This window comes from Salvelinus alpinus, chromosome 38 (genome assembly GCF_045679555.1).
Source record: "Salvelinus alpinus chromosome 38, SLU_Salpinus.1, whole genome shotgun sequence".
Taxonomy (NCBI): domain Eukaryota; kingdom Metazoa; phylum Chordata; class Actinopteri; order Salmoniformes; family Salmonidae; genus Salvelinus; species Salvelinus alpinus.
The window spans coordinates 6,242,956-6,256,409 of NC_092123.1; the positions used below are offsets into that span (position 1 = coordinate 6,242,956).

General features: G+C 45.1%; 1 protein-coding gene across 2 annotated transcripts in view; it reads right to left on the bottom strand.

Annotated features, from left to right (window-relative positions):
- LOC139566270 (lymphocyte antigen 75-like) overlaps positions 1-13,454 on the bottom strand; it is a 37,455-nt gene that overhangs the window by 1,591 nt on the left and 22,410 nt on the right. Inside the window, exons 24-34 of one of the 2 annotated variants that reach the window (XM_071387331.1) lie at positions 12,996-13,125; positions 12,503-12,723; positions 12,043-12,205; positions 11,660-11,821; positions 6,932-7,054; positions 6,485-6,676; positions 6,138-6,361; positions 5,751-5,961; positions 1,465-1,626; positions 474-590; positions 32-223 (exon numbers count right to left, since the gene is read on the bottom strand). In XM_071387331.1, the coding sequence (XP_071243432.1) occupies positions 32-223; positions 474-590; positions 1,465-1,626; positions 5,751-5,961; positions 6,138-6,361; positions 6,485-6,676; positions 6,932-7,054; positions 11,660-11,821; positions 12,043-12,205; positions 12,503-12,723; positions 12,996-13,125 (1,897 nt within the window). Of the gene's footprint in view, positions 1-31; positions 224-473; positions 591-1,464; positions 1,627-5,750; positions 5,962-6,137; positions 6,362-6,484; positions 6,677-6,931; positions 7,055-11,659; positions 11,825-12,042; positions 12,206-12,502; positions 12,724-12,995; positions 13,126-13,454 lie in introns of both variants that reach the window. The other variant, XM_071387330.1, reaches the window with a different exon arrangement.

Here is a 13,454-nt window from a genome sequence, read left to right on the forward strand (position 1 = left end):
GACTGGTGAACCATTGCACTTTAGTACTCACGTGCGGGTACTTTGCAGACGATGCGGCTGTGGCTGTCCTTGCAGCTGACTCTGCTCCAGATGCCTCCGTCTGCAGACACCATGACAGCACAAGAGTTCTGCTGGGTCGCTGTCTTCACCCCACTAGCAGAACCCTTGGTCTCCCAGTTAGAGAAGGCCAGGGAGGAACCGTCCACCCAGCCCACTGGCTGACCTGGAAGACAGAGGAAACACAGAAGCATTACTGATTCTATTCTGAGTTAAAATAGACTACTTTATTTGAGTATAATGTACTGTATTGGCATGTAGAATTTGTATGTATTTTAAAGTGCCTGACTTTCCAAATGAATGCACACAGAACTTCCTAGGATGGAGCATACTGTCCAATATAAATATGTCTCATAACATCCGTATACAGTAATAAGTAACAAGCCTATCATATTGTACTGGTCAGGTCAGTTTACCTTGTTTGTCCAGGTCCATGCCGAGCCACACCCTACTGGTGATGAGAGGGTTGTCTGCCATGTAGCCAGAGACAAAGTCATTCTCCTCTTTGGTCATTATGGTCAGCAGCTGTGCATCTGTCAATCAAAGGCAAAAAGGAGGCATACATGCACTGCACTATAAGTAAGAAACCACTTGATTTGATCATGGTGTACTAATTAAGCAATAAGGCCTGAGGGGGTGTGGTATATGGCCAATATACCACGGCTAAGGGCTGTTCTTAAGCACGACACAACGCAGAGTGCCTGGATGTAGCCCTTAGCCGTGGTATATTAGCTATGTACTACAAACCCCCGAGGTGCCTTATTGCTATTATAAACTGGTTACCAATGTAATTAAAATAAACATTTGGAGGGTGCTTATATTTGTCCTGTTACACACAGGTCTGTAATGGAAATGTGTTGTTTTCTTGCATATCCCAACTCCCCCTGAGACCCGCAGGGAGTAGGGTCATGACCTGGGTCGCCATTGTACAGCACTACTGGAGCAATTAGGGCTAAGTACCTTGCTCAAGGGCACAGCGACAGATTTATTTCATATTTATTTTACCTTGTCAGCTCCGGTTTTGGAACATGCAAACCTTTCAGTTACTGGTCCAATGCTCTAACCTCGAAGGCTACCTGCCGCTTGAACAGTAAAAAGTAATTTTTGTCATACCCTTGGTATAAGGACTGATATACCACGGCTGTCAGCCAATCAGCATTCAGGGCTCGAGCCACCCAGTTTATAATATCTGATATACCACAGCTTTCACATAATCAGCATCTAGGAACCAAACTATCTGGTTTATAAGAGTAAATATGAAATACTTGTATTTAATCAGGTTGGTTATAGAGAAACCATTCTCTACCATAACAACCTAACCCAAGATGCTGCAATGTTCAACGCAACTTATATACAATAATACAGAAATATATACGTGTCAAATAGGAGAGATAGTGGGTGACTTACCAAGCCTTTCACAGATACTCTTGGCATCCTCCATGCTGTACACAGAGTAGTTATAGAAGGTCATGTCAAAAGCATAGCAGTGGTCCTGGTGCTCAACCCACTTAGACGAGCCGCTGTTCTGAGGGCAGTTGTTGGCCACCTGGGGAGCTGCGAGGTTCGATCCTGATTCAGACAAACAAAAACAGATGACATCAGAGGGATTTATTTGATGGAATCTTAAAAGATTGGTGTGTATACTATGCAAAAAAATCGGCTCAGATCGCTCATTGACATCAATGTCTTCTTAACACAAGAATTCAAGTTGTGTGTATAATAAATAAATACTAATAGGGTAGGTACTACGACTGTAGGACTGGGTCTTACTCTGAGTGGTGATGTAATACTAATAGGGTAGGTTCTAAGACTGTAGGACCGGGTCTTACTCTGAGTGGTGGTGGTGATGTAATAGGCTAGGTACTAGGACTGGATCTTACTCTGAGTGGTGGTGGTGATGGTGGTGACGTAATAGACTAGGTACTAGGACTGGGTCTTACTCTGAGTGGTGGTGGTGATGGTGGTGACGTAATAGACTAGGTACTAGGACTGGGTCTTACTCTGAGTGGTGGTGGTGATGGTGGTGACGTAATAGACTAGGTACTAGGACTGGGTCTTACTCTGAGTGGTGGTGGTGATGGTGGTGACGTAATAGACTAGGTACTAGGACTGGGTCTTACTCTGAGTGGTGGTGGTGATGGTGGTGACGTAATAGACTAGGTACTAGGACTGGGTCTTACTCTGAGTGGGGGTGGTGATGGTGGTGATGTAATATGCTAGGTAATAGGACTGGGTCTTACTCTGAGTGGTGGTGGTGATGGTGGTGACGTAATAGACTAGGTACTAGGACTGGGTCTTACTCTGAGTGGGGGTGGTGATGTAATATGCTAGGTACTAGGACTGGGTCTTACTCTGAGTGGTGGTGGTGATGATGGTGGTGATGTAATAGACTAGGTAATAGGACTGGGTCTTACTCTGAGTGGGGGTGGTGATGGTGGTGATGTAATAGACTAGGTAATAGGACTGGGTCTTACTCTGAGTGGTGGTGGTGATGTAATAGACTAGGTAATAGGACTGGGTCTTACTCTGAGTGGGGGTGGTGATGGTGGTGATGTAATAGACTAGGTAATAGGACTGGGTCTTACTCTGAGTGGTGGTGGTGATGGTGGTGATGTAATAGACTAGGTACTAGGACTGGGTCTTACTCTGAGTGGGGGTGGTGATGGTGGTGATGTAATATGCTAGGTACTAGGACTGGGTCTTACTCTGAGTGCGGGTGGTGATGGTGGTGATGTAATATGCTAGGTAATAGGACTGGGTCTTACTCTGAGTGGTGATGTAATACTAATAGGGTAGGTACTAAGACTGTAGGACCGGGTCTTACTCTGAGTGGTGGTGGTGATGTTATAGGCTAGGTACTAGGACTGGGTCTTACTCTGAGTGGGGGTGGTGATGTAATAGACTAGGTACTAGGACTGGGTCTTACTCTGAGTTGGGGTGGTGATGTAATAGACTAGGTACTAGGACTGGGTCTTACTCTGAGTGGGGGTGGTGATGTAATATGCTAGGTAATAGGACTGGGTCTTACTCTGAGTGGGGGTGGTGATGTAATAGGCTAGGTACTAGGCCTTGGTCTTACTCTGAGTGGGGGTGGTGATGGTGGTGATGTAATATGCTAGGTAATAAGACTGGGTCTTACTCTGAGTTGGGGTGGTGATGTAATAGGCTAGGTACTAGGACTGGGTCTTACTCTGAGTGGTGATGGTGGTGATATAATAGACTAGGTACTAGGCCTTGGTCTTACTCTGAGTGGGGGTGGTGATGGTGGTGATGTAATATGCTAGGTACTAGGACTGGGTCTTACTCTGAGTGCGGGTGGTGATGGTGGTGATGTAATATGCTAGGTAATAGGACTGGGTCTTACTCTGAGTGGTGATGTAATACTAATAGGGTAGGTACTAAGACTGTAGGACCGGGTCTTACTCTGAGTGGTGGTGGTGATGGTGGTGGTGATGTTATAGGCTAGGTACTAGGACTGGGTCTTACTCTGAGTGGGGGTGGTGATGTAATAGACTAGGTACTAGGACTGGGTCTTACTCTGAGTTGGGGTGGTGATGTAATAGACTAGGTACTAGGACTGGGTCTTACTCTGAGTGGGGGTGGTGATGTAATATGCTAGGTAATAGGACTGGGTCTTACTCTGAGTGGGGGTGGTGATGTAATAGGCTAGGTACTAGGCCTTGGTCTTACTCTGAGTGGGGGTGGTGATGGTGGTGATGTAATATGCTAGGTAATAAGACTGGGTCTTACTCTGAGTTGGGGTGGTGATGTAATAGGCTAGGTACTAGGACTGGGTCTTACTCTGAGTGGTGGTGGTGATGGTGGTGATGTAATATGCTAGGTAATAGGACTGGGTATTACTCTAAGTGGGGATGGTGGTGATATAACAGGCTAGGTACTATGACTTGGTCTTACTCTGAGTGGGGGTGGTGATGTAATAGGATAGGTACTAGGACTGGGTCTTACTCTGTGTGGGGGTGGTGATGTAATAGGCTAGGTACTAGGACTGGATCTTACTCTGTGTGGGGGTGGTGATGTTGGTGATGTAATATGCTAGGTAATAGGACTGGGTCTTACTCTGTGTGGGGGTGGTGGTGATGTAATAGGCTAGGTAATATGACTGGATCTTACTCTGAGTGGGGGTGGTGGTGGTAGTGTAATAGGCTAGGTAATATGACTGGGTCTTACCCTGAGTGGGGGTGGTGGTGGTAGTGTAATAGGCTAGGTAATACGACTGGGTCTTACCCTGAGTGGGTTGGTGGTGGTGGTGTAATAGGCTAGGGAATATGACTGGGTCTTACTCTGAGTGGGGGTGGTGGTGTAATAGGCTAGGTAATATGACTGGGTCTTACTCTGAGTGGGGGTGGTGATGGTAGTGTAATAGGCTAGGTAATATGACTGGGTCTTACCCTGAGTGGGTTGGTGGTGGTGGTGTAATAGGCTAGGTAATATGACTGGGTCTTACTCTGAGTGGGGGTGGTGGTGGTGGTGTAATAGGCTAGGTAATATGACTGGGTCTTACTCTGAGTGGGGGTGGTGGTGTAATAGGCTAGGTAATATGACTGGGTCTTACCCTGAGTGGGTTGGTGGTGGTGGTGTAATAGGCTAGGTAATATGACTGGGTCTTACTCTGAGTGGGGGTGGTGGTGTAATAGGCTAGGTAATATGACTGGGTCTTACCCTGAGTGGGGGTGGTGGTGGTAGTGTAATAGGCTAGGTAATACGACTGGGTCTTACCCTGAGTGGGTTGGTGGTGGTGGTGTAATAGGCTAGGTAATATGACTGGGTCTTACTCTGAGTGGGGGTGGTGGTGTAATAGGCTAGGTAATATGACTGGGTCTTACCCTGAGTGGGGGTGGTGGTGGTGGTGTAATAGGCTAGGTAATATGACTGGGTCTTACCCTGAGTGGGGGTGGTGGTGGTGGTGTAATAGGCTAGGTAATATGACTGGGTCTTACCCTGAGTGGGGGTGGTGGTGGTGGTGTAATAGGCTAGGTAATATGACTGGATCTTACTCTGAGTGGGGGTGGTGGTGGTGGTGTAATAGGCTAGGTAATATGACTGGATCTTACTCTGAGTGGGGGTGGTGGTGGTGGTGTAATAGGCTAGGTAATATGACTGGATCTTACCCTGAGTGGGGGTGGTGATGGTGGTGTAATAGGCTAGGTAATATGACTGGATCTTACTCTGAGTGGGGGTGGTAGTGTAATAGGCTAGGTAATATGACTGGGTCTTACCCTGAGTGGGGGTGGTGGTGGTGGTGTAATAGGCTAGGTAATATGACTGGGTCTTACTCTGAGTGGGGGTGGTGATGGTGGTGTAATAGGCTAGGTACTAGGACTGGATCTTACTCTGAGTGGGGGTGGTGATGGTGGTGTAATAGGCTAGGTAATATGACTGGATCTTACCCTGAGTGGGGGTGATGGTGGTAGTGTAATAGGCTAGGTAATATGACTGGATCTTACTCTGAGTGGGGGTGGTGGTGGTAGTGTAATAGGCTAGGTAATATGACTGGATCTTACTCTGAGTGGGGGTGGTGGTGGTAGTGTAATAGGCTAGGTAATATGACTGGGTCTTACCCTGAGTGGGGGTGGTGGTGGTGGTGTAATAGGCTAGGTAATATGACTGGATCTTACTCTGAGTGGGGGTGGTGATGGTGGTGTAATAGGCTAGGTAATATGACTGGATCTTACTCTGAGTGGGGGTGGTGATGGTGGTGTTGTAGCAGATGGCTCCGTCCAGCTTGGCATTGCAGTCCATTCTCATCCAGGTGCCATGGGGAGTGATGTACACACAGACACCCTGAGGGTCTGAGCTGGACCTGACAACAGTGTCAGAGAGTCCCGCCTGACTATAGTTATACTTTGTCCCATCGGACCACTCATAGGACTGAGAGCCACTAGCCTGCGCAGAGAGGTGAGGGAGATGCAATATTATTCAACAAACTTCACACTAGAGGTGCTTAGCAAATGTTGCATTTAATGTCTACCTGCTGTTGAACTAAATTGCTGCAAAAGATGAAGTTATTTTCAATAGAAATGGCCCGCTGTGTTAGTGGCATTGTGGCTAAGCTCCCTTACATCCTGACTGGACAGACCGATCCACAGCGGGAAGCCGTCTCGCTTGGCGATAAGCTCCATGTGAGCGTTGTGCCCGGTGTCATGCACGCTGGCCAGGTGTCCGTTGCCGCGGCCACACTCCTCCAGAGCCTGGAACCAGCTCAACTTCCTGGTTATCACGTGGTAGCTCAGGTTGCCATAGCGCTCAAAGTCCCTGGCCGACTGATTGTATTCGTCCTTAGAGTCTTAGGGACGAATAAAATGTGTTAATAGAGTCAATCAAGTCCAAAATGTATTATTTAGTTGTAATTTTTATAGTACTCCTTGTGAATAGGTGAAGTATGTTTGTCTGAATGGGGTCTACCAACCTTTATCCAGTTTGCAGGCCACGATGCTTCTCTGCTTGAAGGGACTGAAGTGGCGTTTGTTGGTGAATATCTCCCAGACTCCCTCAGCGTTGAGACCAGCCATGAACTCATCGCTGGCTGAGACGCTTGGTCTTCCATCGACCCAGTTAGAGTATTGGACGTTGGTACCGTCATACCACTTCATCTGGTTATCTACCAAAGACAGGAGTAACCACTTGACATGACACATTTATTACACGTTTCATCACACAACAATACAACGATGATCAATGAGTAAGCTTCAGCCTCGATGATCCAGTAGACATTTTACAATGATCCAATTCAGCGTCTCCTCATAATATAGGGCAATGAATATGAAAGTCCAAACAGCAGCTCAAACATAAGGACTAACTGTCCATGCTGAGTGTTGGGGAGATGAATATGGGGAACCCAGTCCAGTCCACTCACCATTGTCATCGTTGAACACCCCTAGCCAGACAAACTGCACCAGGTCTTTGAAGGGAAGGAGCTGCTCCTTCACAAACTCATTCTCCACTAAGTTCCTGATGGTCAGGATGTCTGCATCAGCATCTGAGAAGAACATAAACCGGTAACACTTCATAAAGACTTTATTACTTGTACATAAGCAGTGCGTACGTTTAATTAATAAACACCTTCAATCAGAGCACAGATGAAGTCTGTTTTGACCAGGCATCAATGTCCATTTTTTAAATCTCAAAAAAGTCTAATTGAGACTTATAGCGACCAAATGAAGTTGCAGCGATGTAAAAACATAATATTTCCCAAAAATATCCAAGGCACTCTCTTGTGGAAAGAACACCTGCTCTTTCCATGACATAGACTGACCAGGTGAAAGCTATGATCCCTTATTGATGTCACTTGTTAAATCCACTTCGATCAGTGTAGATAAAGGGGAGGAGACAGGTTAAAGAAGGATTTTTAAGCCTTTTTGACAATTGAAACATGGATTGTGTATGTGTGCCATCCAGAGGGTGAATGGGCAAGACAATAAATGTAAGTGTCTGTTGTGTCAAGAACTGCATCTGTAATCCCATGGAAAATACTGTACGAAGCGTCGCGGAAAATTACAAAATTAAACATACTATGCTGTTTTTACTTAGAGAATTGTCCATTGTTTTAGGCTAGTGTTTTTTTCCCTGGTGCGGGCTTTTTGTCTTGTGTGACTTAGTTATAAGTCTGGGTGTACAGATAAGAGCTGGGTGCGACCGCAGTATGTGACATCCCGTTTGTACTGTCTGTAGGAACTCCTCTGTATGGAAACATGCAGGAAGGAACAGACAATGGTGGCAACATCAGCTATCTTAATCTACACAGATCTACACAGACAAGCTAAACGCCTTTTATACACTATGTTACTCACCCCTGTTTGCACACATCTGCTGACTGCCACATAGACAATGAGGTTGGACTTTTCTATAACAGCCGAGAGACAACTCTGTTCGTTGAGCTTCCAACTCTGACTCTTCTTAGTGATGGTTGATTGCTTCATTTTTGCAAATCTTATAATAAAATTGTTTGAAAGAATCTGCAGTCTCTCTTCCTATAGAATTTCTCGGACAATTGGGATATAGTACACAGTGAGGGTCTCGAGGCTCTAAAACACCATCTTCAACTCAGGCCAGAGGGAAGCGCACCCCCAGAGTTTCTCTAACAAAGCGGGCATTAAACATTAACGTTGTTCTTTTTCTTTTTTCTTCCAACTCTTTTTCAGGTCCAACTCTACCGACTAGTCAAATGGCCAGTAATGGCCGCCTGTTTTGCACACAACTACGCAAATGTGTTTTTAGGACTATGGTTGGAGAGATTTTTTGTTTGATCCTCTTAATCCATTTTTTGATCAAATCATGTGGTACGGAGGATACACAGTGGGGAGAACAAGTATTTGATACACTGCCGATTTTGCAGGTTTTCCTACTTACAAAGCATGTAGAGGTCTGTCATTTTTATCATAGGTACACTTCAACTGTGAGAGACGGAATCTAAAACAAAAATCCAGAAAATCACATTGTATGATTTTTAAGTAATTAATTTGCATTTTATTGCATGACATAAGTATTTGATCACCTACCAACCAGTAAGAATTCCGGCTCTCACAGACCTGTTAGTTTTTCTTTAAGAAGCCCTCCTGTTCTCCACTCATTACCTGTATTAACTGCACCTGTTTGAACTCGTTACCTGTATAAAAGACACCTGTCCACACACTCAATCAAACAGACTCCAACCTCTCCACAATGGCCAAGACCAGAGAGCTGTGTAAGGACATCAGGGATAAAATTGTAGACCTGCACAAGGCTGGGATGGGCTTCAGGACAATAGGCAAGCAGCTTGGTGAGAAGGCAACAACTGTTGGCGCAATTATTAGAAAATGGAAGAAGTTCAAGATGACGGTCAATCACCTTCGGTCTGGGGCTCCATGCAAGATCTCACCTCGTGGGGCATCAATGATCATGAGGAAGGTGAGGGATCAGCCCAGAACTACACGGCAGGACCTGGTCAATGACCTGAAGAGAGCTGGGACCACAGTCTCAAAGAAAATCATTAGTAACACACTACGCCGTCATGGATTAAAATCCTGCAGCGCACGCAAAGTCCCCCTGCTCAAGCCAGCGCATGTCCAGGCCCGTCTGAAGTTTGCCAATGACCATCTGGATGATCCAGAGGAGGAATGGGAGACGGTCATGTGGTCTGATGACAAAAATAGAGCTTTTTGGTCTAAACTCCACTCGCCGTGTTTGGCGGAAGAAGGATGAGTACAACCCCAAGAACACCATCCCAACTGTGAAGCATGGAGGTGGAAACATCATTCTTTGGGGATGCTTTTCTGCAAAGGGGACAGGACGACTGCACCGTATTGAGGGGAGGATGGATGGGGCCATGTATCGCGAGATCTTGGCCAACAACCTCCTTCCCTCAGTAAGAGCATTGAAGATGGGTCGTGGCTGGGTCTTCCAGCATGACAACAACCCGAAACACACAGCCAGGGCAACTAAGGAGTGGCTCCGTAAGAAGCATCTCAAGGTCCTGGAGTGGCCTAGCCAGTCTCCAGACCTGAACCCAATAGAAAATCTTTGGAGGGAGCTGAAAGTCCGTATTGCCCAGCGACAGCCCCGAAACCTGAAGGATCTGGAGAAGGTCTGTATGGAGGAGTGGGCCAAAATCCCTGCTGCAGTGTGTGCAAACCTGGTCAAGAACTACAGGAAAGGTATGATCTCTGTAATTGCAAACAAAGGTTTCTGTACCAAATATTAAGTTCTGCTTTTCTGATGTATCAAATACTTATGTCATGCAATAAAATGCAAATGAATTACTTAAAAATCATACAATATGATTTTCTGGATCACATTGTATTACAGACCTCTACATGCTTTGTAAGTAGGAAAACCTGCAAAATCGGCAGTGTATCAAATACTTGTTCTCCCCACTGTATATGACATCATTTTGTTGTTTAGATCACCTGAAAATGAACTGCTTCAGCTCCACACAGAGGCGTCATGCCCATTTCAGCGGCTACAGCGCCTTTGTGACAAGGGGGATGATTCCAAAATAAAGTTGTTGAAACTTGATACAAATCAAGTGTTCTCAATCAATCCATAATAAAGGATAAATCCTTAGAAAGAAAATCTGCTCAGACAATACCAAAGGCCCCAAAAGTCAAACCAAATCTATTTTGTTACCCAATACAGCAGAGAGGCATCTCAAATAAAGAATATCATCAAACAGAATTGGAGTATCATCGAAATTGACCCTGCTTTAGGTTAAGTTTTTACCGAGCTTCCATGGACAAGCTGGTGCAGTCAAATAACACCCACCGCAGTCAAAGCCACCTGGCTTTCCAAACCCACTGGCACCTTTCTGTGAGGACACTGCCCCAACATTTTAAAAAAACAAGACGTTCAATTACACAAGGAAATAACTTACCAAATCCAATCTTTTGCAAATTGCAACACTGTGCTTGTTGCTTATAGGTTGGTGTGCCCATGTGGTCGTTTTTATATTGGTTGCACAAAAAGGACACTAAAAGACAGACTGGCAGAACATAAATGTGCCATCAAAACAGTGAATGACAATTATCCCACGACCGTGCATTACCAACAAGTATGCCATGGTAGCCCGGACTTGCTTAAAGCCATGGCCATAGTGTCACGCCCTGACCATAGATTGCTTTGTATGTTTCTATGTTTTGTTTGGTCAGGGTGTGATGTGGGTGGGCATTCTATGTTGTATGTCTAGGTTGTCTTTTTCTATGTGTTTGGCCTAGTATGGTTCTCAGAGGCAGGTGTCAGTCGTTGTCTCTGATTGGTAGCCATATTTAGGTAGCCTGTTTTCCTTTGTGTTTTGTGGGTGGTTGTTTCCTGTGTCTGTGTTATCACCATACGGGACTGTTTCGTTTTCGTTTTGTATTTCACGTTGTTATTTTGTTTCTTAGTGTTCAGTTAATAAATTGAATATGGACACTTACCACGCTGCGCATTGGTCCTCTTCTCATCACTACGACGAGCGTTACACATAGAGGTGGTCTCCATCAACCAGATGGGGGATTATAGGCTTCAGTGTCTTTACAAAGGGAAACTTTCTGGATACACACACTCAAAGCTACTGTCTTTCAGGGTTGAACAATGAAATAGATTTAGCTCCTTTTTTGTTATTGTACTTCTGTAATTATTATATATATATATTTTTTTTATTATTAATCTTGAGTTGTTTATTTGTGTGAAACATTGTATTGGCCTATAGTTATATTTGATTGATTTACATGTATTTGTTTATTTTCTGGTCATTCATTTCACCTGTCACTACTATGCACCTGTGAACCCTGAAGAAGGCCGCTGAGCAATACACGTTGGTGAGTTCATTTTCTTTTGCTAAAATAAAGGATTTTTAACTTTTCCACAAGAGAGAATGCTTAGAATTTTTGGAAGTATGATGTTTTTACACCGCTGCAACTTAATTTGGTCGCTATAAATTAAACCCCATTCTCCAATGAGCATCTCTCTTCGTCCTTTATATTTGATGCCAAAGCAGCGCTCCCTCTTTTTCACATTTCTAATTGAGACTATAAGACATGTTTCTAATATGTATCTTGTTTATGGAGGTCTTCACAGTACAAATTGTTTCTGACTGATGTCTGTGCCAAACGGTGTCCTTGCTCCTTACCCAGTTTCTTGCACGTCTGAAGTATCTGGCCCTTGTCAAACTCTTCCCATCTGGACGATGCCAGTTGGAAGGTGTAGCAGTTGTTCTTGAAGGGGATCCAGTTTGGCCCGCTGCTCTTGTGAGGACATTTCACAGCCCTGTCCTCAGGGGTGGTGTTAGTCTCTTCTGGAAACATTGAAAGTGTTCATTCATAAAATAAAAAATAAAAAAGCCAAAATACTCAGTTGCTGTCTGAGGAGAGTGCATGGTTGATTTTCATCCTGTCTTGTTTTAATTATGCCACTTAACAGACAATTGCATCCAAAGTGCTTACACTCTTGGCATGACCATTACATTACAAGACCCCAGCTCTTACCAACTGAGCCACCGTATTGCTGTCTTACCGTGTGGAACATGGCAGATAGCCCCTGCCAACTGTTCCATACATTCCTTAGCCTTCCAGAAGCCGTCCGTGTCCAGAAAGACACAACGTCCAACGGTGGGCTCGGAGGACCACCGACTAAACACAGTGTGACTGTGGTCTGTCCAGAGGTAGTGGACACCATCCTGACAATACAAAATGCTGAGTGAGTTCCTTATTTATTTAACCAGGCAAGTCAATTAAGAACAAACTGAACTGCACTGTAGAATGTGAAATCGGCATTATGAAATCAGCCACTATCATTCAGTGATTGCAGAACTGAAGGAACAGGATGGGTGTGGCCTATTCTACATGGTGACGGCTCAACCTAGCCTCCCAATGGGCTACCGGTTGTTTGCTTTGCCATATTGCCTTAAACCCATCCCTTTTCTTTTAGATCTGCGAACACCAACGGGTTAGGGTGAAGAGCTATGGCCACTTACGTCTTCGCTGAAGAGGCCGATCCACATGGGGCTGCGTGCGCGGGTGACGTGCACGGTGAGGACCGACTGCTGCAGGGTGTCGGCTACGCTGGCCAGGTCCATGTTCTGGTTCCTGCACTCCGCCTGAGCCTCGTACCACGTCATGTTCTTCTGAAGCAGCTTAAAGGTGTGGTTGTTGACCTGGAATGGCTCCAACTGGAACTGGGGCTCCTCTGGCTTGTCTGAGAACATGAGAGGGATTTAAAGGGGTCAGACGAGGGTTCAAACCCTATTCGATATGCTCAATTTCCACTCCGCAAAACAGTAGCAATATCAAGTAACAACTATCAATAATATCAGTCTACTTCATACACTTAATATCAAGAGTCGTTCTATCACAAGCCTGCTGACTGTAGAGTCCACACGTCATCCGTTCTTTCACCAACACTGACAAGATGAGCACAGATATTTGGTTGTGTTTGGTGCCCTCTGCTGCTAGGTAGCGGTGGTGTACCTGCGTAGTGCTGGCAGATGGACACATATTGCTGGTCAGAGCAGGAGGTGTAGTCCCAGGAGCCCATCATGGCAGAGCTGGGGTCGTTGAACACGAAGACACACAGCTCCATGCTCTCTGGGTCAAGAAGCTGCAGACAGACACAAACAACAACAGGGACACAGAGAGTTAGTTATAGGTTATGATGACCTTGAACTTTGAAACAGATGTGGAACATGTTTTTAGAGACTGGTATTTAGTATAGTCTATCATAATAATGTTTATGTAGTTCCATCATTTGTTTAAAAAGACTTCCTGCACACACTCTTACCAGTGGTTAAAGTACATTGTATTTCTTCCCGGAATAGAGACCTATTGGTGAACGTGCTTACTTTTGTTTTATGGGCCTAATCATGGAATTACATATAGAATCCCTATTCATTTAATAGGATCTCTATGGGCCTAATCATGGAATTACAT